This window comes from Leptodactylus fuscus, chromosome 7 (genome assembly GCF_031893055.1).
Source record: "Leptodactylus fuscus isolate aLepFus1 chromosome 7, aLepFus1.hap2, whole genome shotgun sequence".
Lineage (NCBI taxonomy): Eukaryota > Metazoa > Chordata > Amphibia > Anura > Leptodactylidae > Leptodactylus > Leptodactylus fuscus.
Window position 1 is genome coordinate 68,544,028 of NC_134271.1, and position 27,076 is coordinate 68,571,103.

General features: G+C 42.9%; 1 protein-coding gene across 2 annotated transcripts in view; it reads left to right on the top strand.

Annotated features, from left to right (window-relative positions):
• Window positions 1-26,745, top strand: part of POP4 (POP4 ribonuclease P/MRP subunit) — a 40,483-nt gene extending 13,738 nt beyond the window's left edge. Inside the window, exons 1-2 of one of the 2 annotated variants that reach the window (XM_075282117.1) lie at window positions 17,715-17,823; window positions 25,664-26,745. In XM_075282117.1, coding sequence (XP_075138218.1) covers window positions 25,678-26,481 — 804 coding nt within the window. In that variant the 5' untranslated portion in view covers window positions 17,715-17,823; window positions 25,664-25,677 and the 3' untranslated portion in view covers window positions 26,482-26,745. Of the gene's footprint in view, window positions 1-17,714; window positions 17,824-25,663 lie in introns of those variants that run through there. The other variant, XM_075282116.1, reaches the window with a different exon arrangement.
• Window positions 26,746-27,076: the final 331 nt, after the last annotated feature.

The following is a 27,076-nucleotide window of genomic DNA, read 5'->3' on the forward strand; positions in this document are numbered from 1 at the left end:
ATATCCCTCCACTGTCAGAAGGGCCAGTCTTACAGCTCAGTGACGTCACTGTGTCGTGATGAATGACCCCCTCCCAACAGTACAAGGCTATGGAAGAGTATCATCAGGGGGGCTTCCTCACAGCCCAGCGAGTTGTCTGCTTTCTAGCGGTATATAATACTGCCAATGTCACAAAATTTGAAAGGTCCTCTTTAGAGGACAGTTGCTGCGGTTTGTTTCAGCATCCTCTTGTCCAACAGGATTCCAGCACAGGGACGGAAGGAACCATCACTAGTACATTGTTGAGGATATATGCCCCCTTCGGCTATTTTATAGTAGAATAAATAATTGTGATTACTTTTCATATGTGACCACAAAAGAAAAAGCAAACTTGTGACTAACTGCAGAGAATCAGGTCATCTCCTTTTTTTGACTTCCTACTGCTGACCCCGCAAGGCATGACAAGTATGAGCAAAGTTTTAAAGGAGCCACCATTAACCCCTTTATCCCTAGAGTTCCATTATTAGAACTCAAAAGTATATAACCTCCGGCATAAATGGGTTAAAGGAGAATTCCGAGCATCCTGTTATTAAATCTGTATTTTCAAAGGGCCAATAGTGACAAATATATGTAGTTTGTGCTGCTCCTTGGCATGCATGCATTTACGTCACTCATATTACTCACATTACCAATTGCATGTCTGTTAGACAAGTCAATCACACGCAGGTTGTTCCTTGCATTTTTATAAATTACTTTGTTACAGTACAAAGTCACAGTTCAAGGTGCAAAATACAGACCTTTACCCATTTGCCATTAATCAGGTCCAGTAGTATTATACTTAAGGTATTACTGTGTGAGACCACTAGAAGGCAGCAGAGTTACAACTCTTGTACTAAGGATAAGAATGGTCCTAGAAGATCACTGCAAATTTGTAGTTCAGGTGTCACGATAGACTATTTTTTTTTTATTTTTTTTTATATATATATATATATAGTGCCAACACATTCTGCATCATTTAAGAACAACATTGAACATCAGCTAACCATGTGACTAAGCCATCCACAAAAGGATACTTATGTTTCTTAAAGGACTAGAAATAGTTTTCCCCATAAAATCACAGGTTGCCCCACACTCTGCAGCTTTTCAAGAACCCTGAATGACATTGAATGTCTCATGCCTTTGGGTCGGTCTTGCTTGTAGATTTATCTTTTTATTAACCAAGTTGTACAGGATGGACACATATCTTACATCTTATTCATCTTGGACAAGAGACTGCTACAGTATATGGAGTTGTGGAAAAAGGCCATAAACAATAGATTATAAGGCCAGGGCAATGTGTTGTACGACAAAAAGTTGCAGGCAACTAATCATTGCATCTAAATTGTAATGTGGCAACTTTTTGCAACTGCAATATAAACAAAATTCAACACTGTTGGGTTTTGGACACAGGTTGAAAATTGTGTTTTTCTTGTTTGTTTATTTTTATTTCTCTTAAAGTCACATAACTACAGCTCACATGGCACTTATCTGCGACTTTGCTGTTTAGGGATTTTTTTTTTACAGCCAAATTGCAGCTTTAAACAGTCATGTGACAGTAAGGCGAGATGCATATGAAAGTGGTGAAAAACATCCATAGGTTATGTCCTATTTTTGGCTTTCACAAATCCCTCCACGGCCAAAAATGCCTACATTTTGATGGTCTGTGACCATATACTGTCAAAATAAGGATCATGAGAATAGCTCCCATTCACTGACAATGTAAATAATTTTGTCGTATGACATTTGTTAAAAAAACTAGACATCACAATCCAGACAAAGTGTTTTTGTTAAATGAGGTAATTTAGAGGGTAGGAGGGGGGTGGGATTTTGACATTCCCTTTAAGGCTCAGGCAAGTTGCATAACTGTTTGTCGTGCGACTTTTACTCGTGCAGCACATATTGACATGAAATCCCAGCCTTACACTAGGTTCACACTAGCATATGGGTTTCTGTCATTTAAAATCCTTAAAAAGGGGTTACACGTGGAATGACTATACTGGGGTGTTCCTGGTTACCACCAGTTTTATACTGAAGCCACCAGAGAGTAATGTCCTCCTTGTGAGACTTTTCTCTCCACCGAGTTTAAGCGGATTCTGTGCTTCAACATGAGCGAATCCAGCCTTAGTGGTCAGATGATTTTAATCTGTGGGTGTCCTACAATAGGTCTCTCTTATGTTTGTGTCAACACCAGTAATGTCATTTTTTTTTTTTTCATAATGTAGGTTATGGAGATACTCCATTATTCTCGACCCGTCTGAACCCATACAAATTAATTCTCTTCCATGCTATATGATGAACTGGATGAGATCATTGATAGTCGTGTATAAAAATAAATCAATCTATTCAAGTCTTTAGTTTGAGCTATTTTATTCAGGAATTCTTAGTTTAATGTGTCCAATTTTATTACCTCCTTGTACCAGATGAATAAAATTAATTTGTACATATAAAAAAGGTGGAGCCTCACTGGTTTCCTGTTCTTGAGCGAGAAGACCTGCAGTCCCTAGCATACTGAGGTGATCAGTTACCTTGGTCTTGGGGCTCAGAAGAGGCCATGTTGGTGGTCTTTCAGCACTGGCCATGTGTGGGAAATGAGCCTAGTTGGGCACTCCCTTCCCTGGTGATGTTGCTGCTGTCATGTTGTGAGCAAGAACAGCAGCAGAGAAAGTGTCTGACATAGTTACTAGAGATGAGCGAACACTAAAATGTTCGAGGTTCGAAATTCGATTCGAACAGCCGCTCACTGTTCGAGTGTTCGAATGGGTTTCGAACCCCATTATAGTCTATGGGGAACATAAACTCGTTAAGGGGGAAACCCAAATTCGTGTCTGGAGGGTCACCAAGTCCACTATGACACCCCAGGAAATGATACCAACACCCTGGAATGACACTGGGACAGCAGGGGAAGCATGTCTGGGGGCATAAAAGTCACTTTATTTCATGGAAATCCCTGTCAGTTTGCGATTTTCGCAAGCTAACTTTTCCCCATAGAAATGCATTGGCCAGTGCTGATTGGCCAGAGTACGGAATTCGGCCAATCAGCGCTGGCTCTGCTGGAGGAGGCGGAGTCTAAGGTCGGACCTGAATGGAGACTGGTGTGGAGCGATCTTAGACTCCGCCTCCTCCAGCAGAGCCAGCGCTGATTGGCCAGAGTACGGAATTCGGCCAATCAGCGCTGGCCAATGCATTCTATTAGCCCGATGAAGTAGAGCTGAATGTGTGTGCTAAGCACACACATTCAGCACTGCTTCATCACGCCAATACAATGCATTAGCCAGTGCTGATTGGCCAGAGTACGGAATTCGGCCAATCAGCGCTGGCCAATGCATTCTATTAGCCCGATGAAGTAGAGCTGAATGTGTGTGCTAAGCACACACATTCAGCACTGCTTCATCACGCCAATACAATGCATTAGCCAGTGCTGATTGGCCAGAGTACGGAATTCGGCCAATCAGCGCTGGCTCTGCTGGAGGAGGCGGAGTCTAAGGTCGGACCTGAATGGAGACTGGTGTGGAGCGATCTTAGACTCCGCCTCCTCCAGCAGAGCCAGCGCTGATTGGCCAGAGTACGGAATTCGGCCAATCAGCGCTGGCCAATGCATTCTATTAGCCCGATGAAGTAGAGCTGAATGTGTGTGCTAAGCACACACATTCAGCACTGCTTCATCACGCCAATACAATGCATTAGCCAGTGCTGATTGGCCAGAGTACGGAATTTGGCCAATCAGCGCTGGCTCTGCTGGAGGAGGCGGAGTCTAAGGTCGGACCTGAATGGAGACTGGTGTGGAGCGATCTTAGACTCCGCCTCCTCCAGCAGAGCCAGCGCTGATTGGCCGAATTCCGTACTCTGGCCAATCAGCACTGGCTAATGCATTGTATTGGCGTGATGAAGCAGTGCTGAATGTGTGTGCTTAGCACACACATTCAGCTCTACTTCATCGGGCTAATAGAATGCATTGGCCAGCGCTGATTGGCCGAATTCCGTACTCTGGCCAATCAGCACTGGCTAATGCATTGTATTGGCGTGATGAAGCAGTGCTGAATGTGTGTGCTTAGCACACACATTCAGCTCTACTTCATCGGGCTAATAGAATGCATTGGCCAATCAGCGCTGGCCAATGCATTCTATTAGCGTGAACTGAGTTTGCACAGGGGTTCTAGTGCACCCTCGGCTCTGCTACATCAGATTGCTACATCTGATGTAGCAGTGCCGAGTGTGCATCAGATGTGTAGTTGAGCAAAACTGACTCAGCACTGCTAAGTCTCTGCATTCGCATAGGAATGCATTGGCCAGCCTTCGGCCAATCAGCGCTGGCTCTGCCGGAGGAGGCGGAGTCTAAGGTCGGACCTGAATGGAGACTGGTGTGGAGCGATCTTAGACTCCGCCTCCTCCAGCAGAGCCAGCGCTGATTGGTCGAGTTCCGTACTCTGGCCAATCAGCGCTGGCCAATGCATTCTATTAGCCCGATGAAGTAGAGCTGAATGTGTGTGCTTAGCACACACATTCAGCTCTACTTCATCAGGCTAATAGAATACATTGGCCAATCAGCGCTGGCCAATGCATTCTATTAGCTTGATGAAGCAGAGTGTGCACAAGGGTTCAAGCGCACCCTCGGCTCTGATGTAGCAGAGCTGAGGGTGCACAAGGGTTCAAGTGCACCCTCAGCTCTCCTACATCAGAGCCGAGGGTGCGCTTGAACCCTTGTGCAGCCTCGGCTCTGCTACATCAGAGCCGAGGGTGCGCTTGAACCCTTGTGCACACTCTGCTTCATCAAGCTAATAGAATGCATTGGCCAGCACTGATTGGCCAGAGTACGGAATTCGGCCAATCAGCGCTGGCCAATGCATCCCTATGGGAAAAAGTTTATCTCACAAAAATCACAATTACACACCCGATAGAGCCCCAAAAAGTTATTTTTAATAACATTCCCCCCTAAATAAAGGTTATCCCTAGCTATCCCTGCCTGTACAGCTATCCCTGTCTCATAGTCACAAAGTTCACATTCTCATATGACCCGGATTTGAAATCCACTATTCGTCTAAAATGGAGGTCACCTGATTTCGGCAGCCAATGACTTTTTCCAATTTTTTTCAATGCCCCCGGTGTCGTAGTTCCTGTCCCACCTCCCCTGCGCTGTTATTGGTGCAAAAAAGGCGCCAGGGAAGGTGGGAGGGGAATCGAATTTTGGCGCACTTTACCACGCGGTGTTCGATTCGATTCGAACATGGCGAACACCCTGATATCCGATCGAACATGTGTTCGATAGAACACTGTTCGCTCATCTCTAATAGTTACATAGTAGATGAGGTTGGATAAAGACATGAGTCCATCAAGTCCAACCTATAACCCTACAATCCCCTACAGTGTTGATCCAGGGGAAGGCAAAAAACCCCATGAGGCTCATGCCAATTGCCCTATTTCAGGGGAAAAAATTCCTTCCCGACTCCAAATATGGCAGTCAGTATAAAACCCTGGATCAACGTGTCCTTAAAATCTAGAGACCATAACCCATTATATTTTTCTCTTCAAGAAAGGCATCGAGGCCCACTTTGAACTTGTTCAGTGAATCCGCCATCACCACTTCCTGGGGCAGAGAGTTCCAGAGCCTCGTTGTTCTTACTGTGAAGAATCCCCTTCTATGTTTCTGGTGAAACCTTCTCTCCTCCAGACGTAGAGGATGTCCTCTTGTCACTGTCACTGGCCTAGGAGTAAAAATATCCTTAGAAAGTTCTTTGTATTGTCCCTTCATGTATTTGTACATTGTTATTAGAGCTCCCCGTAGACGTCTTTTCTCTAAACTGAATAACCCCAAGTTTGTTAATCTATCGTTGTACTCCAGTCCACCCATTCCCCTAATCATTTTGGTTGCCCGTCTTTGCACTTTTTCAAGTTCACTTATGTCTTTCTTGTATATCGGGGCCCAAAATTGCGCACAATATTCTAAGTGTGGCCATACCAGTGATTTGTATAGAGGCATAACTGTTCTTGTCATGAGAATCTAGACCTCTTTTGATGCATCCCATAACTTTATTTGCCTTGGCAGCAGATGCCTGGCACTGGTCATTAAAGGTAAGCTTGCTGTCCACCAAAATCCCCAAGTCTTTTTCATTGACAGTCTTACCCAGTAATTTACTATTTAGTACATAGTCATACATTTTATTACGTCGCCCAAAGTGCATTACTTTACATTTGTCAACATTAAACTTCATTTGCCAAGTCTCCGCCCATGCTTCCAGTTTCCTTAGATCCCCTTGTAATATTCTACTATCCTCCTCATTATTGATTACCCTACAAAGTTTAGTATCATCTGCAAATATAGACACCCTGCTTTGTAAACCCTCTACCAGGTCATTAATAAAGATATTAAACAAGAGAGGACCTAATACTGACCCTTGTGGCACCCCACTGACATGATCATTTCCTTCTGGCATGTAGTTTCACACAAATTATGGAGCTACAAGTGGGACAGAACCATTTCTGGGGCAGGAAATTGCTTTGGAAACTCTGTACTGCATTCCTGCAGGAATTCACCAGCAGTGGTGCATCTGATGTCAGTGGGGGTGCTGGACTTAAACCATTTGGTGGAGTCAGTGTTCCTGCTGGCTCATGCGTTTCTCTGCAAAACTCTTGCGTTTCAACCTGCCTAGTTTGAGTTCTGGCTGTAGCGTGGAAGATTTACAGCTAGACACGAGCTTCAGGATGGAGCCCACTGCCCATCATGGATTTCTGGATGGGGATGTAAGTGACCTCAGTGCCATCATCTTTCTTTTTTATTTTCAAATGAGGGTTTTATTTAGTTTTCTTTTTGTTGTTGGTTTTTTTTTTGTTTTTTTTTTTAATAGATATATCCAGAAAAATATTGGCCAGGTCTAAGAATAAGGAATATGCCTTAAGTAAATCTAGTCTATCTTCCTCATATGGGAAAAATCTTTAGCCGACAATACTATTTCAGAGGAATCACCTTCCCTTGTTCAGGGCATCAAGGCTATTGCCTGGAATGAATTGAGGAATTTCCTGAAAGGAAAATTGTATTATATTTATAAAGTGCTAACATATTCCACAGCACTTTACAAATTGTAGGGTTCAAGTACAGACAAATACATTACAAAGAAATAGTCAATTCACACAATGGGACTGAGGGCCCTGCTTGCAAGAGCTTAGAACCTATGAGGTAGAGGGGATGGCATTTCTTATACAGTGGTCCGTCCGTTTCTGTGATAGAGGTGACTTTCATTACACATAAATTATGCTGTATGAGCCATAACCAGTCAGTACGCTTTAACGTGCAGATCATCCCTGGACTGATAAAGTTACAGTCTGATACAGCAATGCAGGAGCATGAAAGTGGAGGGTTCATTTTAGGCATTTTAACTGTGGAAGGGTTTACATTAGGAATTGTGATAGGTATGTCTGAAAAGATGTGTTTTTAGTTTTCACTTGAAGCCATAGAGTTAATCTGATTGTCCGGGATAGAGCATTCCAATTCCAGAGAAGTGGTGCAGCTCGGGAGAAATCTTGTATACAGGAGTTGGAGGTTCTGATAATAGAGGATGTTAGTCTTAGATTACTGAGTGAACAGACAGCACAGGTTGGGCAATAGACAAATGATGAGGGAGGATATGTAGGGAAGTGCAGTATTATGGAGAGTCTTGTGGATGAGGGTGATAAGTTTATATTGTGTTCTGTAATGAATAGTCAGCCAATGTAGTGACTGACACAGACCCGAGGCATCGCTATAGCATCTAGACTGATAGATGAGCCTGGCCGCTGCATTCAGAATAGATTGTAGAGGGGAGAGTTTAGTGAGGGGAAGACCGATTAGTTAGGGGGCATTCACACTACCGTCTGTGTCCGACAGGTAGTGTCTGCTCAAAATCTGGTACGGACATTAGGAGCGGACACTAGCTGTGTCCGTGACACCTGTCATTTATTTAAATGGTGATCGGGTACGTTCTTTTGCACTCCGTGCCCGTCCTTCACTGTCCGCATGTAAAGATGTCCGACTTTTCAAGTGGACAGAAAAACCCTACATGTCGGGTTTTTCTGTCTGCTTGAAAAGTCGGACATCTTTACATGCGGACAGTGAAGGAAGGGCACGGAGTGCAAAAAAAACGCACCCGATCGCCATTTAAATAAATGACAGGTGTCACGGACACAGCTAGTGTCCGCTCCTAATGTCCGTGCCAGATTTTGAGAGGACACTACCTGTCGGACACAGACGGTAGTGTGAACGCTCCCTAAGGAGTTACAGTAGTCAAGGCGAGAGTGAATCAGAGAGACAATAAGTGTCTTTAATGTATCTCTGGTAAGGAAAGGGCGTATTCTGGAGATGTTTTTGAGGTGGAGATGACATGAACGTGCGAGTGATTGAATATGTGGCATGAAGGAAAGATCTAAGTCAAACATAACCATGAGGCAGCAGGCATACTGCCTAGGAGTTATAGTAAGGCTGCACTGCAATGGAGATATCAGAAACAGGTCTATTAGATGGTGGAAACAGCAGTAGTTCAGTCTTAGAGAGATTCAGTTTCAGATAAAGTGAAGATATGATATTTGAGACAGCAGAGAGACCATCACTTGTATTCTGTATTAGTGCAGGGGTGATGTCATGGAATATATAATTGGATGTCATCAGCATAAAGATGGTACCGGAAGCCAAATTTGGTGATGGTTTGTCCATTGGGAGCTTTGTAGAGAGAGAAGAGCAGGGGGCCTAGGACTGAGCCCCTGAGGAACCCCAACGGAAAGGGGAAGAAACAGCCCGCAAATGATAGACTGAAAGTGAGAGATTAGAGAAGAACCAATAGAACACGGTGTCCATAAGGCCAACAGAGTGGAGCATAGTGAGGAGGAGTTGATGGTCAACAGTGTCAAGTGCTGCTTTAAGATCGAGAAGAATAAGAAGAGAGAAGTCTGCATTAGATTTAGCCGTCAGAAGATCATTGGAAACTTTTGTGAGGGCACAAGACAGGTCAAGGGACAATTTCTTCAATAGCGGGGTTATGACAGCATGTTTGCAAGAGGATGAAAAAATTCCAGAAGAGACAGGGGTTAAATATTTTAGTAAGGTAAGTTATGACAGCGGGCAACAGAGACTGGAGAGGGTGTGGGGGAATGGCTCACTACTGTAGGTCATAGGGTGAGAAGAAAGAGGGGAAACCAAGAAACTAAGTGATCCTGAAATTGGTATGGTGAGCCAGGTGGATGGCAGTTCATAGCTACATGTAAGGAGAGTGCGTGAAAAAGTTTGATGGCGTGGACGTCAAATGAGGGAAATGTGAGTGAGGGTAGCGGGGGAATGACCTGAAAAGTGCACTATGGTGACAGAAGTACACCTACCCCTACACCCTGCCTGTTGTCAGGCCTAAAAGTATGTGAGAAATGTAGGCCACCATAAAAAGAGCCGCAGGGGAGGCTGTATCAGACTGCTGGATCCAAGTTTCAGTAAGGGCAAGCAGATTTACTAAGGAATAAGTTATTAATATATTCTAGTTTGTTAAACACTGAGCGGGCGTTCTAGAGAGAGCAGTTAAAAGAGGCAGGGGAAGATGAGGAGAAGGAACATAATGAATATTCATGAGGGTAGTGGGACTTCTATATATGTAGGAAATGGAAAAGTTAGTGGAAAAAGGAGGACTAGGGTTAGGCAGGATCTAGGGCCAGGCGAGCTAGGCAACCGCCCGGGGCCCTGCCCCCAGCGGGGCCCCCGGGTGCAGCCCAGACCTAACAAAACGGTTCCGGTCGGCAGGAGGTATGTCCCGATTTCAACTCATCGGTGTCCGTACATAGGCATACATAGGCATTTGTAGCCGTGATGTGATGACATCATATCATGCCTACAACTATGTGTATGAGTGAGAGAGCGGCGGGGGAGTGATGGAAGGTGAGTGTGTTTGTTTGTGTTAAACATTAAGGTGAAACATAATGTAGGGGGCCCATGAAACTGGGGGCAGATGAGGGTGGGGAACGGCATGACATTGGGGCAGATGAAGGGGGGGAGAACGGCATGACACTGGGGCAGAGACGGGGGGACATGAAACTGTGAGCAGATGAAGGGGGGAGAATGGCATGAAACTGGGCAGAAACAGGGGGACATGAAACTGGGGACAGAGATGGAGGGGGGACATGAAACTAGGGGCAGATGAAGGGTGTATATGAAACTGAGGGAGAGATGGAGGGGGGACATATAATTTACGGGTGACTGTAGGAGGACTATACTGTGTGGGAGCACATGAAAAATGAATGAGAATGGGTGGAGTCAACATAAAAGTGGGTGGAGCCAAATTTTATCCCTCTTTCTAATCTTCAAAAGTTGGGAGGTATGGGTTAGAAGCGCGAGGCCTTTAAAGTGGTATTCTCATGTCCCTTACTCACTAGTCTTCACTGCTGTAAACTCTTCTTTCTTCCTGGTTTTCTTGCGTCAATCGTGGGCTGGGTTTCATATGCAAACCCAGCGGCAAGATGACGTTGCTTCTATGCCGCTGGCCTTGTATGCGCGCTCCCGATGCTTCTAATAGTACACAAATAAGGTCAGTTTTATAATTTGGTCAAACACAGCTAAATAGTTTAAAAAAACACCTCAAAAATGCATTTTTAGGGCAAAAAATACCCCCCAGACCACCGGTAAGTAGGGCCCCGCCAAAGTCAATTGGCCAGGGCCCCGCAAAGCCTAGATCCGCCACTGGGGTTAGGAGAGATGTCCCCAGCAGCTAGTAGGAGTAAAGTGGTCAAAGACAGAAGGTAGCTCGATGATTTATGCCACTTATGCTTAGTTTAACTGCTAAAAGAAGTATAGGGATTGGAGTAGTTAAAGAGAGTGAAAAGTGTATGAGAGCTGTACATGGGAAAAGGAAGAAGAGACTGATGTGCATAGTGTGTACTGGTGGTAAAGATGGAGGGGAGTTCTGCAGGAAGACAAATGCTAAGGTAGTAAGTGACAGAGCGGCTGTATGATAACATGTAGCAGCTTATTGTTTTGGATTTAAGCTTACCTGGTGTTCGTCCATTGCTTGCTTGTCTCGTTCCTTGTTTAAGTCCCATGTATAGGTGCACTTTGGTTAATCTGCACTTAGGATAAGATGGGCTGCTGCATTAGAAAATGAGATTTCCCTATGTGATCTGAACTTGGTCTTAACAGCCGTGACAAGACTGTCATGTGGATTCTGTTGGTGATTCCTGCATCAGCTAGACATATTGGAGATCTACAGGCCATTTCAGCAAACCTTCCTTTAACTGTTGTTGCTGAAGATACGATTATGGTTAAACTGGATCCAGCCTTCCGCTCCAAGGTAACCTTCAGGTTTCATGGTCTTCAGGATACTATACTATCTTTCCTTTTTGCCAAGCCCAGAGACCTAGCACACATCTGTATGTGCCCCCCACCTAGGTTCACCAGTATTACCATTATACAGTGACCATATAGTGGCAGTTACCGGATCTGCACAGGGCTCTGCAGACCATTTAAGTGAACATAGTACATGGGGTCCTTGATTAAAATGGGCATCACATTTTCCCATAAAACCAATGTGTGAATAAGCCTTTACAATTGTAGAACTTGGGTTATAGCTAATTGTGCCTTTTTAAACCTTGACTTTAGACAATGATTTTCTCTGAAAATGTCACGGTCTTTCATCCAGAATATTCACTAACTGACATTTTATACAGAACTGCAGAATTATTGGATCAGCCTTGGTCATAAATAATAGCCTAGTCATTTTATAGTATGCCTGAAATGTGTAAATGGAGATACAATTACATAATCTAAAGGGTAAGGTTAGACTGGGGTTAATATAGACCGTCTTCTGGTGACTGCTGATGCCATTTTGTGACACAAATGAGTGTGAGAAAAGGCAATGTCTGTAGACAATTTGATCCTGTCATGTTAGATCTTTCTGGTTGTTTCAGTAGTGGGAAAGTCATTCATACCGAGCACCGGATCTACAACACATTAATAGCAGCCCAGACCGGGCCACAGATCACAGCAGAGATTGGACAGCAATTTGTCAATCTAACCTTGAGAAAAGTGAATGTCAACTATCATCACTCACCAGTAAAGAAAAAAGTCTTTTTTTTTTCTTATTTTGACCCATAGTCTGTATGCAAGGTGAAATATGTAAATGTCATATCAATGTCAGACAAAATTTACTTGAGGTCTATATGTATTGTACCATATGACTATATTTCCCTTTGCTGACACAATAAAAGGCCATTTACTTAAGAAAGGAGATTGGGAATCAGATAGCAAGTAGCAGCATATTCCATGTATTGTGGCTGTTCTCGTAGCGCACGCATATTGTATCATGGAACTGTTGCACATTTTGTTGAGACACACCTTGCAAGACCACAGTTTCTTCGTGTCATGCTTGTTCCATTACAAATATTATAAATAGTCTTACCAGGAAGTAAAGTGGCAAGACAGGAAAATTGGAGTATGATATTCAATCCTTAGACCGTACCCTGGACCCTAACACTAAAATATATGGTATTGTAAAGTGAAGTAAAAGTAACATTATACTGTATCATAATCCAGACAATCTGGGGGCACAAGGCCGGAATTGCCATATAGTAGCGAAACCGTTTTTTTTAAACCGGTTTTATAAACCACATCTTCAACTTAGATCTGTCCTTGACTTCTACTTGTACCCCATTAATTCAGAACCTGAACAAACCCTTGCGCTTGCCCTTCTTTTATAACCTTATAACCCTAACTTTGCTTATCTTTTACTCCTGATTATATTAACACCTACACCCCAGATACTATCCCCAGCACCATCTTTACCTTCCTGGCCTCACTTCTCCTATAATCTCCTATTCCTCTGATAGGTCATTGCTTTGGCTCTCCTTATCGCTCCTTCAACCAAATCTTGCCCTGTTTTTGAAAGTAGAAGACATTCATATAAAATAGTAGGGTGTTGATAAAGAAATCGACTTCAACACATCTGAATGTTGTCAGTAGAATACACTCAACATCTACTACTACTGTAAACTGGAGAATTCCTGCCCTGAAGTGTTGATAAGTAATGTGACAAACTCCTCCTGCAATATGAATAGCTCACCATGATACAATTCCTTAAAGTATTTGTTATAAAGGTGATCCTCTCTGTGCTATGCTTTTTCATATTTATCAGACCACAAATCCTGTCATCAGTACCTTAAAGAAAATTATACTCCTAGAGAAGGACCAATATAAAATATGACCTACACCAAATAATACTCTTTGTCTCCGTGCGACCCAAAACACTTCATATGGCATGCTACCAAAACCATGGTACCGAGGGTCTTTCTGACATTATGGCACACACAGACCACACTCGGACAACAATATACCTACCACCCATTACCACAGTAACATTATCCAGATCATATCCCTGTCCCAACATGTTTCCCCAAGCCTTAATTGTATTATCGAGAACATATATCAAACTGTACCTACCAAAACACTACAATACAATACTCACCTGGTGGTTACATAACCTATAAAATAACACAAACAAGGAACATGTTACTGGTGGCTAGTTGGTGTCCAGACTCACTACTCCACAGAAGGATAGTTATGGCATTTGAGATTGTTAGACCTTGCCAGCATAGGGGTGGTTGGGACCTACACTTATTAGAAGAAGAAATGCAGTGAATTTACAGATTTATATCTCTAAGTTTTGTGAGTCTTTATGTAACCTCCCTGGTTTATTCTCTGTTTTGCTACATTTTTTACTATGGCTTTATCTTGATAGTTCAGTTTATGATGAAGGTTCCTGTGACTGTGGAGAAATCGTTATTATTTCGTGTAGTGGACTTGTGTTTTAGTGTATTTATTGAAGGTTATATCTTATACTGGTTCTTCTCTGTCGGTATAATATACCATATTAGGACATATGGAGATAATAGATTTAGGTACCTGATCAGCCCCCCCTTAGAGCAGCTCCCACCTGACATTGAGACACTGAGCTTATTCCCCTGCAATAAGAGCTGATCACAGTATGAATGAGGCTGACAGTGGGACCACCCTAAAACTGCTAAAGGAACCTGTTTAACTAAAAGGGATTGTGTGAGATTGATAAAAATGAAGCTTTCCTTTTATTGTATGCTAACAATATGCAAAGTAGAATTTAAAATGTAAATGACAACAATCTTTTTGATTAAAATGCAAGAAAAATGCTGTTGCACTAATGTACTAACACTCAGTGCTATGAGTAAGGCAAATAAAAGTCTTTTATAGTGAGGTATGAGACCTCTAATGCCTTGTGCCTCCCTGGTTTCATGAGTCTTGGATATACTGTATTACTTACAGATCCTTGGCAAGAACTTAGCATGACATATTCAGGAAACTACCATCTCTTCCATTCTGCAATAAGAGCAGTTCTATGAATCAAGTTATGTATCATACTTTCTAGTGGTTTGCTTCCGCTGTGTATCATGTGTGAGCAACATCTGTGGCTTCATGTTTTGGTCAATACTCTTTGGTAACCGTTGCCTTAATTTAGTTACCTTCCTGTTCTCGTGGATAACATTATTTGGATTTCTCAAAATATTAATTGTGTGATTTATATTTGGGATTAAAAAAAACTAACTTGTAATCTGAATACCATGGATACTGTAAGTCATTCTAAGACTGAGGTGAATCTAAGGTGAAGAGATTTTAAGGCATAATTCTGTAAATTCCATTTATGATTAATTATGATTGTTTCTTCTATCATGCTTCAGAATGGAGTCATGGCATCTTTTCAATTTGTTTACATGGGCATCTTCTTGTTCTGTGTTTTCCTACAACTATCATGATGCCTTGGGCTTCACTCGGAGCTGACTCACACCACCTCCCTCTTTCTTTCCCTTTCCCTCCCTTTCTCACTCCCTCTCCCTGTTTCCCTAGCTAGACTACCCACTACTAGCCCTTCCTAACTAAGTCAACCTCCCCCACCGTATCATACTTACGGTTTAGACCTTCTGGGCACAAGACGTCACTTCTATACTTGCACAATAGAGCCCAGAAGAAGTGACGTCCTGTTTCCAGAAGGTCAGGTAATTACGATGGGGTGGGGTGGGAAGGATTAGTATACATGACGTTCTATTTCCAGAAGGGAAAAAAGAAGGTCACTGGAAAATATGCCTAGGGTGGTTACATGACCACCTGGAAATCTAGGTAAATATCGATTTTTGGTAGACTAAGTAATTTAGAAGGAGGGAGGGTGTTTAGCTTAGAATAGAAATATCAATGTTTCCCAGTCTACCACTTTAAAGCATGTCTCCAGAACCCAGCATAACAAGTCTGCCCCTCAGACAGATAGATAAGGGTGATCTGAATCAAACACTGTTATCCCATTGTGAATTGGTGCCTCCATTGCTGGAATATCACTGCATTTGTCAATATGCTAATCAGCTTTTTGTCCCATTTAGGGTGTTTCAATTTCTCCAAAGAGCTTTTGAGGTGAGTTCTATGGCACAATGAGGACATTGAACCATTTGCATATTGACAAAATTGGTGATATCTCAGCAACAGAGGCCCCGATTCACAAGGCGAAAACACTGTCTCTTTCAGGTAACATGGGCTGAGTTGATATGCTATGTTCTGGTGACAGGATCCCTTTAAAGAGGACCTTTCATCAGTTGAAGCACATGTGGTTTTATATACCGCTAGAAAGCCGACAGTGCGGTGAATTCAGCGCACTGTTGGCTTTCACGATCTGTGCCCCAGGTGAAGAGCTATCAGTGCCGGTGCTGTAGCTCTTCACTGCCAGAAGGGCGTTCCTGACAGTCAGTCAGGTTCGCCCTTCTTCACAGCAGCACCTATAGTGCTGTACTGTGAGAGTAGGGAGGAACGCCCCCCCAGTACTCGTCTATGGACGAGCACTATCAGGAGGGGAGGAGGCGTTCCTCACCGCTCTCACAGTACAGCGCTATAGGTGCTGCTGTGAAGAAGGGTGTCCCTGACTGACTGTCAGGAACACCCTTCTGGCAGTGAAGAGCTACAGCACCAGCACCGATAGCTCTTCACCTGGGGCACAGATCGTGAAAGCCAACAGTGCGCTGAATTCAGTGCACTGTCGGGTTTCTAACAGTATATAAAACCGCATGTGCCCCAACTTTTTCCTGACATCTGCCATACTCTTACAGCAGATGCTAGGTATATAAAATAATGTACAGCAGAGATCTGGAACTAATACTAATATTTTTGCCTACTCCACTAGAAGAGACTCTATTAGGTCATACACTAGTGTTGGACAAGTGTTCCTGGCTCTCAGTCTCCATTCTGGTTCATCCCTTAGATGTTCAGTGGGGTTGAGGTGAGTTCCCTCCACTGGAACTAAGGTCACCAATTCGTGAAAAACAACCTTATAGTATTATCCTTCCTCCACTAAACTTTACAACTGGCGAATGCAGGTAGGTGACATTGTCCTGGCATTTCTCAAACTTAGAGTTGGCCTGTACCTTATGCTGGGAGAGGGACTGCTAACAATACAGTTATCTATGATACTAGGAGTCTCTGCCTCTCTGTGACACACTGTTAAATACGTCTGAATCTTAAATGTGTGAATGTACCCTAAGGGCAGTGTCCCAATATTTTTTCTATTCAGGGCTGAAAAGATGTGGCAAAAACGCCCCCCAAAAATGTGCAACACTTTAAGGCACTGCTTAGGTAGCAGTTCCCTTGCTAACAAACCTGCTGCCATGAAAGGGATCTGTGGGGATTTGGGTTACAAATTAAAAAAAAAAAAACATTTATATTGAAAAAAATAAATATATAAACTCAAATTCCCCTAGAATTCCTAGATTCCATATGAAAACAAACATAAGCACAATAGGCATCCCCACAGTTAAAAAAATATTTAACCCATATGGTGAACACGGTAGCGTGAAAAAGTCTAAATGGTTTAATCAGTGTTTTCTCACTGTTTTGCATCCCAAAAATGTTTCAATGCAAATCGATCAAAACTTTTCTCAAAACATTTCTCAAAAAGTTATCAATAAAAAGTTCAACTTGCCTTGCAAAACTCCTTACAGGTCACCATACACAGGAAGAGGTATAAAAAGGTCTCACAATGTGGTAACAGAAATATTTTTTCCCAAAGTTTATTTTATTTATTTATTTATTTTAAAGTATCAAAACAGAATAAAAAGAATAGAAATGTAATATTACTGTGGTTGTACCAACCTGCATAATATAAACTATATATAGGTCACTACCATACAATGAATGGTGTAAAGACAAAACCCACCAAAAATGGTATTCTGAATTTTTTCCAGCTTCCCAGCACATTGTACAGAATATGCCTTATGAAGTCCAATTTGTCCCGCAAAATATAAGCCATCATATGACACTGTGTAGGGAAAAATAAAAAAGTTAACACTTTTCCAAGATCAGGAATTAAAAATTAAAAACATAAAATGTCATGGTCACTTAGGGGTTAAGTTTTATTTTGGGAGGAATTATCCACCATACATGTTTTACATACACATTAATAAGCCTTAGTGTGATATGACATAGTCGTCATCTGAACAAAAGACACAAAGTTGAAATGTGACGCTCAGAAGACAAGGGTCATGGTCAGGACTGCATGTGGGTGTTCAACATGCGAGCTGCTGTGGGCGGGATAGAAAAAAATTTGTGCAAGAAAGGGGTGGCATTAATCCGAGAGTAGGACAGGCCCCATCCAGCCCACTGCTATAAAGAATGTAGTATCAGGCAAAAACCACAGCAAGCCAGACACTATAACAGGATATACAAACCTCATGTAAAGACATTCAGCCGTCAGTAGGAGCCATTGAAATGTACAGCTGGTGGTGACTGGTCCCAGAACAAGATCACTGCTAATAGTAAGTGGAACTGGTTTGTCTAAGATTTTCTTATCGCTTAATACAGTGTCTTAAAGCTTAACTTCCAGCTAGTAACTTACTTACATGTCCAGACACACTAGGAGTTGTAGTCGCATAACAGCTGGAGAGCTGCAAGGAGCATGTGAAGTGGGGATATACAATCTGAACAGAAATAAATTATATAATAATATATCTTTTGGGGTGACCTAAGTGGATCCCATATGTTGACAGCTGTCGTGCTGAGGAATGGAGGGGTATGGTATACACAAACAGAGAATTCACCATAACTGCACAGCAGCAAAACCCTGTATAAATATGTGCGTTTTCATTACAGGTATTACGGGGTTAAATGTAATCATGCAAAACCATGGCAAACATTAACGCTCTGTGTGTATATACATCTAGGGTATCCATAGGGAATCATTGCTGCTCTGGAAAAAATTAGTGTCAAGAAACTTGTGGATATTTGAGCAGTTCTTGAATTTACTTTACAAGCACAAGAACTACAAGCAAATGATTGAAAACTATGGCCTTGTATTTGATACATTGAAGATTTGTCTGTTCCTATTAACATTCTATTTATTGTCCCTATTATTATGTTAACCTGTATCATTGTTATTATGATGTATTTCACCTGTACTGCACAGTTACTAAACTCTCATTGCAGCTATAGTGTGTATAATAATAAGGATACAAAGTTATCTCTCCCTTGTGCTTTACACTGTAGCACTGCTATGAGGTTGGTTTTTGTGTATTACTAGAAAGTCAGTATATCAACTAAATGACCATAAACTAAAGTAACTAAACCATCAGTGAGAAATAAACCTACCACACATAGACTTAACACAATGAGCCTTAGGCTACATTCGCATGACCGAGGTGCAAAAAAGCCTCAATTTTTCTTGGTCATCTTCACCCGTTTTCATGGATCCCCCACACATTTGGAGGGATTCCTGAAAACTGCCAAAAATAGGACATGACCTATAGTTTGACAGTCCGTGAAAACAAACCGCCAGAATAACCCCTATTCACTCACATTGAATTTAATGCTATTGTGTGTTGTCCTTTATAAAATGTACATCCCACGCCCATTATTATTCACTGTTGTGTGAATACAGCTTTATCCTGTGAGTAGCTTGTACTTTAAAGGGGGTATGCCACAAACAGTATCTACCTTCTATCCATAGACCCACAATAATCCTGAGAATGGGGGTTGTCCTCCCTCCATTGTGCATTCCTCCTGACTGCTGATTGCTTCATGGATGTCGCTTTTATTCACTTAAATGCAAGCGCTGGAGATAGCCAAGTGCAACCTCTGGTGTTCCCATTGTACTGCATGGGAGCATGGGTTCATCCGTCCACCAAGCGACATGCCTACATTCAGCTTGGCTGAATTTTCAACAGAGAAAAAAACAATCCGCATTCACGGCAGTGTTGGGGATCTCCATGCTCAGGACCCCGCCCATCAGGTATGTGTTCTCTATCCAATGGATAGAGGATAAATACTGTTATGGCATAACCTATCTGGTTTACAGAATCCATTTTCAATATATTATTCTAGAATTCTGAGCTTATATGGGGGGGGTGATTTAGAACTGCTTCATTTTAGTGCAGAACAGCTGTATAGATTGTCTCTAGACTAGGACACAACATATCTGCGTATTAGACAGACGATATATTCATCTTAGTGAGAACTGTAATGTTTAATTCCCCGTGTGGAGACGCTGCAGTCTGACTGCGATCCTGCTGTTGGGAAACCTCTGCCCCCCAATTCTAGCTGATCACTGCAGCGACACGATAACTTCATCTAGTAGTTTTATGGGACTACACAGATTTCCTATATTGGTTTGCATCTAGGTTACCCCTCATGAAATGTCTTTCTGAAGGAAAAAAACCCTTTCTGATGAAATGTCCTGCCATGACCCAAAGTAAACTAAACTTTTTGTTTGTTTGTTTGTCGTTCTCCTTTTATGGAAAAGATTTTTTTCATTGCTATTGATAAACTGAATCCCAGTTCATGAGAAAGTTCAGACATTTCAAAACTGGAAGACGTCTTAGGATTTACCAGAAAGTCTCTGTTCACAGATAGAGAGATGATAGATAGAGATAGATAGATAGATAGATAGATAGATAGATAGATAGATAGATAGATAGATAGATAGATAGACACCTATTACCCTTTATATCCCTTTATTTGATTTAGTTAAAAGGGTTAAATCTTTGGCCTGGAAAGAATTGAATGAAGCAAGGGGGGAATTTGTGGTTGAAAAAAAAAATCATTTTCTTGTTTTGTTTAGTGGTCAGGCAGCGTTCCCAGATCCGGAAAAGGAATGTCTGCATTATAGGAAGATGTAACTAGCATGGGATGGGGTTCGTTGGCTGAATACTTAGCTGATGTGGCAGGGAAGGGCTACCATATACAAGTCTGTACTGGTCTGAGTAGGGGGCTGACCCCTCTGCAGCCAGCTGTGTGTTCAAGAATGCACAATCCATACTTGGAAACATGTTGTAGCACTCCTGCACATGACTGTGGTATTGCCATGTCCACAGGATGAGCCACAAGTTATTGGGCTCGCCCTCTGTCTGTATGCACATTACTATAATAAAGGGCTTATCTGTGCGAGTGGTTTAAAGAGATACTCTCGGCAGAGCTAATACCCTGTGTGCAGAACCTGAGGGCAGACCTTGACACTTTTCAGTCTTCATTGAATTTCTGATGTATATAGCGCTGCCTTAGAGTCTGCATGAGACATACCACAGTGTGTCCGCTCTATTCAGAGGGCCTATCTGCACCCTATATTCAACTCATACACTTTATGTATCAGCAACATATTCTGCAGCGATGTACAATCATCCATTCTGAAAATACATCATCTGATCACAGGTTGTGTGTAATATTCCAGCTCAGCCCTATTCACTTCAATTGTGTGGAGTTGCAATACCAAATAGAGATGAGCGAACAGTGTTCTATTGAACACATGTTCGATCGGATATCAGGCTGTTCGATGTGTTCGATTCGAATCGAACATCACATGGCAAACTCCAAAAAAATTTGATTCCCCTCCCACCTTCCCTGGCGCTTTTTTTGCACCAATAACAGCGCAGGGGAGGTGGGACAGGAACTACGACACCGGAGGCATCGAAAAAAATCGGAAAAAGTCATTGGCTGCCGAAATCAGGTGACCTCCATTTTAGACGAATAGTGGATTTCAAATCCGGGTCATATGAGAATGTGAACTTTGTGACTAAGAGACAGGGATAGCTGTACAGGCAGGGATAGCTAGGGATAACCTTTATTTAGGTAGGAATGTTATTAAAAATAACTTTTTGGGGCTCTATCGGGTGTGTAATTGTGATTTTTGTGACATAAACTTTTTCCAATAGGAATGCATTGGACAGCGCTGATTGGCCAGAGTACGGAACTCGACCAATCAGCGCTGGCTCTGCTGGAGGAGGCGGAGTCTAAGATCGCTCCACACCAGTCTCCATTCAGGTCTGACCTTAGACTCCGCCTCCTCCGGCAGAGCCAGCGCTGATTGGCCGAAGGCTGGCCAATGCATTCCTATGGGAATGCAGAGACTTAGCAGTGCTGAGCCAGTTCTGCTCAACTACACATCTGATGCACACTCGGCTCTGCTACATCTGATGCACACTCGGCTCTGCTGCATCAGATGTAGCAGAGCCGAGTGTGCATCAGATGTAGCATCATGTGTGCATCAGATGTAGCAGTGTGCACACTCGGCTCTGCTGCATCAGATGTAGCAGAGCCGAGTGAGCATCAGATGTAGCAGAGCCGAGTGTGCACACTCGGCTCTGCTACATCTGATGTAGCAGAGCCGAGGGTGCACTAGAACCCCTGTGCAAACTCAGCTCACGCTAATAGAATGCATTGGCCAGCGCTGATTGGCCAATGCATTCTATTAGCCCGATTTAGCACACACATTCATCTCTACTTCATCGGGCTAATAGAATGCATTGGCCAGCGCTGATTGGCCAGAGTACGGAATTCGACCAATCAGCGCTGGCTCTGCTGGAGGAGGCAGAGTCTAAGATCGCTCCACACCAGTCTCCATTCAGGTCCGACCTTAGACTCCGCCTCCGCCGGCAGAGCCAGCGCTGATTGGCCGAAGGCTGGCCAATGCATTCCTATTGGTAGCAGTGCTGAGCCAGTTCTGCTCAACTACACCGTGTGCCGGTCAGCCCATCTGATATAGCAGAGCCGATGGATGCTAAGCACACACATTCAGCTCTACTTCATCGGGCTAATAGAATGCATTGGCCAGCGCTGATTGAGTACGGAATTCGACCAATCAGCGCTGGCTCTGCTGGAGGAGGCGGAGTCTAAGATCGCTCCACACCAGTCTCCATTCAGGTCCGACCTTAGAATCCTCCTACATCAGATGTAGCAGAGCCGAGGGTGCACTAGAACCCCTGTGCAAACTCAGCTCACGCTAATAGAATGCATTGGCCAGCGCTGATTGGCCAATGCATTCTATTAGCCCGATTTAGCACACACATTCATCTCTACTTCATCGGGCTAATAGAATGCATTGGCCAGCGCTGATTGGCCAGAGTACGGAATTCGACCAATCAGCGCTGGCTCTGCTGGAGGAGGCAGAGTCTAAGATCGCTCCACACCAGTCTCCATTCAGGTCCAACCTTAGACTCCGCCTCCGCCGGCAGAGCCAGCGCTGATTGGCCGAAGGCTGGCCAATGCATTCCTATGCGAATGCAGAGACTTAGCAGTGCTGAGCCAGTTCTGCTCAACTACACATCTGATGCACACTCGGCTCTGCTACATCTGATGCACACTCGGCTCTGCTGCATCAGATGTAGCAGAGCCGAGTGTGCACACTCGGCTCTGCTGCATCAGATGTAGCAGAGCCAAGTGTGCACACTCGGCTCTGCTGCATCAGATGTAGCAGAGCCGAGTGTGCATCAGATGTAGCAGAGCCGAGTGTGCACACTCGGCTCTGCTACATCTGATGTGCCAGTCAGCCCATCTGATATAGCAGAGCCAGGTGTGCACACTCGGCTCTGCTACATCTGATGTAGCAGAGCCGAGTGTGCACACTCGGCTCTGCTATATCAGATGGGCTGACCGGCACACGGTGTAGTTGAGCAGAACTGGCTCAGCACTGCTACCAATAGGAATGCATTGGCCAGCCTTCGGCCAATCAGCGCTGGCTGTGCCAGAGGAGGCGGAGTCTAAGGTCGGACCTGAATGGAGACTGGTGTGGAGCGATCTTAGACTCCGCCTCCTCCAGCAGAGCCAGCGCTGATTGGTCGAATTCCGTACTCTGGCCAATCAGCGCTGGCCAATGCATTTCTATGGGGAAAAGTTAGCTTGCGAAAATCGCAAGCTGACAGGGATTTCCATGAAATAAAGTGACTTTTATGCCCCCAGACATGCTTCCCCTGCTGTCCCAGTGTCATTTCAGGAGTGTTCGCTCATCTCTAATACCAAACTAAGCCCACAGATGGATGTAGCGCTGTTTCTGTTTTTAACCTTGGCTTGACAGCCAGCAGCAGGAGGAAGTCTGATATATGGAGTATGGTAGTGGTTATCTACATAGATCAGCATGGGGGGAACACCTGGATTCCTCTATTTACATCATCCATGTCTATACGTTTTTATACAATCTGCTTCCGGGTGTAGCTAAATATAGGCAGATCTTTGCCTGCCAGTTTATCATACATGTGCTGCTTATCAACTACCTTGGGTGAGGTTTTATGTAGAGGCCTTTGTCCTTTTAAAGCATTCGCTTTAAAGTGTCCGTCTTTTCCCCTGGCAGGGCTAGATACATCAACTGAGCACAGGCTTGAAAGGCATAGCTCTATTGAACAAGTAGGCAGTATCAAACATGATATATAGGCTACAGGCCTATTCACACCTACCAATGCAATGATTAGCGCTGATTGATGATGAATACGATGATCAGTTCTAGCTTGCATCAGTCTTTTACACTGGCTGCATTCTTCTGTATTGATTATTGGCAGCACGTCCCTGTTTACACAGAACAATGTGTTGCCTATATTCTGTCATCTTTTATGCTGCATAAAAGACGTAGTCAGCTGCACTCGGTGTCTATTTGTTGGCGGATCGGCCTATGATATGGGCCAGTATTCGGAAATTAGTTCTCCTATGATACAGCAGACACACAATATTGTAATCATATGCTTTGCCTCATCCAATGGCAATCCAGGGCCCCCATTGACTTATAAAGGTGCCCATCAGGGTTCCTTCGCAGTGTTCAGTACTTTGACTTAGATAATGGCGATGTATGCAGCACTACTGATCCTATCAAATCTGATGAAATTTGCAAAGAAGGCGTTAAACCTAGATGTTGGCTGTAACTAAAAGCAGAGGGAGATTTGTTAACTAAATATTACCCTAAAAGGGTGATCAACAGTAAAGACATAAGTGAATTCTGTTTTTCGAGCTAAAAACCCCAACTCAGAGGCTGAACTGCTTATAACCTGCATTCATAGGCTTCCTCCCTGCTGTCGCTAGAATTGGGGTAAACCACCTTCTCTGGTTGAGTCAGGCAGACACATCTGACTTCCTTACTTCAACCCCACGAAAGCCTTCTAGTTTTTATTTGCTTTTTTGTATGTGCTACAATGATGGTACATGTTTAACTCTTTCCATATCCTACAATTTTCACTCTGACCACTAATAATTGACTCTTTCCAGTTTGGTGTGGGTTTTCTTAGCAGCTGTCACCTCATTCCGATCACAAACAAGACATCTAGCATACTGATAAAAGATGGCACCTCCAATAGCAATAACACCTCGATAGGTAACATCACATAACATTCATCAGAGCATGTCTAGAAAACTCTCCCATAGACCTCAATGAGCAGAGGAGAAGCTCAGGCAAGATGGCCGCCATAAACATGTACACAAAACAGAGTAAAAAAAAATCTACAGTCAGAAAATAAAATGAAATTAGAAACAAAGTTCTATATTTCAGTATTTAAAGAGGACCTTTCACCATATCTGGGCACAGGCAGTGTTATATACTGCCAGAAAGCTGACTGAATTCAGCGCACTGCCAGCTTTCCAGCAGTATATAACACTGCATGTGCCCGGATATGGTGAAAGGTCCTCTTTAACAAAGATGTAAATATGTTGGTATTTTTCGAATGCCATCGATGGGGGGGGATCATTACTTGGAAACTTTTAGCAGCATTTCTTTGCATAGGTGTACCTGAAATCAGCAGCTAGATATCTTCTGTGCTCATTGCCGAAGAAAATGATCTTACTGCCAAGCCATTGATCATAGCGAAACTATTTCACAACTTTACCGCAATATTACATAATAGAATTCCTTCTTCCCATTAACTATCCAAAGATTACTATTTGTATCATTATTATTATTGGATATATTGCAGCATGCTAAAGGATTATATAGAAAAAGGGACTTATAGCAGAGGGCTAAATGCCTGTCAAACAATGTTATATCCAAACAGTCATTCCCATAACATAGAGTGAAGTGGATGCATTTGTGAGCTAACTATTGTGGTCAAAGGTGATATATGCCGGTTAAACAGATTTAGTACCAATAACGTAGTGATCATAGCAACAAATGCAGAAATATTACAAATCGTTAATTCACTTTTGAACTTTTTTTAGTGACTGTTTGGTCCTATGTTCACTATAAAATGTCTGTCTACGTTTGACGGATTTTCTTCCTTCCTGTTGTTCGGCCACAATCTCAGTTGGCAAAGACAGATGTCGCCTATTATCTGACAATCTAAAGGAATTGTGGCTGAATAGAATTTAAAATGGCCACACAAATATAAACGCCTGGTAATGTGTATCTGTGTTTTTCAGGTATTCCAGGTAACATGGTGGATCACCTTGCATACACAGAGATCAACAACCAAAGGATAGCATCTGTCGAAACATGTTTTGGAGCTGCAGGCCAACCTCTCTCACTCCCTGGAAGAGTCCTTGTTGGGGAAGGGATATTGACCAAAGAGTGTAGGAAAAAACCCAAGCCAAGGGTCTTCTTTCTTTTTAGTGATATCCTTGTCTATGGAACCATTGTTATCAATAAAGTTAAATACAGCTGTCAGCATATAATACCCTTGGAAGATGTGACCACTGAGAAACTTGATGACAGTGGAGACATGAGGAACCGATGGATGCTGAAGACCTCCAAGAAATCTTTTGTGGTTTGTGCCGCCTCCTACACCGAAAGGGAGGAGTGGATAAGTCACATCAAGGAATGTTCCAGTAGGCTCTTAGCCAAGACTGGAAGACGACCGTCTACTAAACATGCGGCACCGTGGATACCAGACAAAGCTACAGATATCTGCATGAGATGCACCAAAACAAAATTCACAACATTAACTCGTAGACACCATTGTCGCAACTGTGGATTTGTTGTGTGTCATGATTGTTCCCAGTACCGGTTTGTGATTCCGTCTTTATCTTCCAAACCTTTAAGAGTCTGTTCTCTGTGTCATCGAAAGCTGATGGCTGACAAAATAGCTGAAGAAGATAAAAAGAGGAGAGCTGATGAAATTCAAAGACAAATGCCAGAATATGAAGCTTCAAGTGATGAAGATAGTGATGAAGACAAAAACAATGAGATTATTTCCAATGAAGACTTTTACTCTTCCTCATGGTCAGCCTTCCATGCCTGATTTTTCTATATTTTTCTCATATTCTTCATATGGTGACATAATTCAGGATTAAAAACCACTAGGACGGTGTCTCAAAATTATCTTATACAAATGGTGGGCAGCTTGGAGATCTCTCAAGAAATCTAAAGCTATCAAAGATGTGAGAGATTTATGATAACATTTCTTGATCATCGTATCATTCTAACCAATTTATTGGAGAAAACATGATCAGATAAGATATATCTAACTGCGATGTTGGGTGATTAAACCAAGAAGACACATATCATATCAGACATTGGCTAAATCTCACAATCCAAATCTCAATGGTTTGATAAACAGTTTCAAGGTGTTGACTTGAAATTTATGAGCATGTAAAGCCAATAGCTATAATCTGCCACTATTCCAGTTTATAGAGGTAAATTTACTGATATACCCATTAGTCACACTGGTTTGTAGATAGTGTGGTGGCTTATATTGCCTGTCCAAGGAGTCTACATTGGTAAATATTCTGTAGTCATTGATAACACTAAATCTGCATTTCCCACAACAAAACTGCCAAAAAATGTATAAAATGGCAATAAAACTCCATAGAGGTTTCATATTAACTTGGATGATA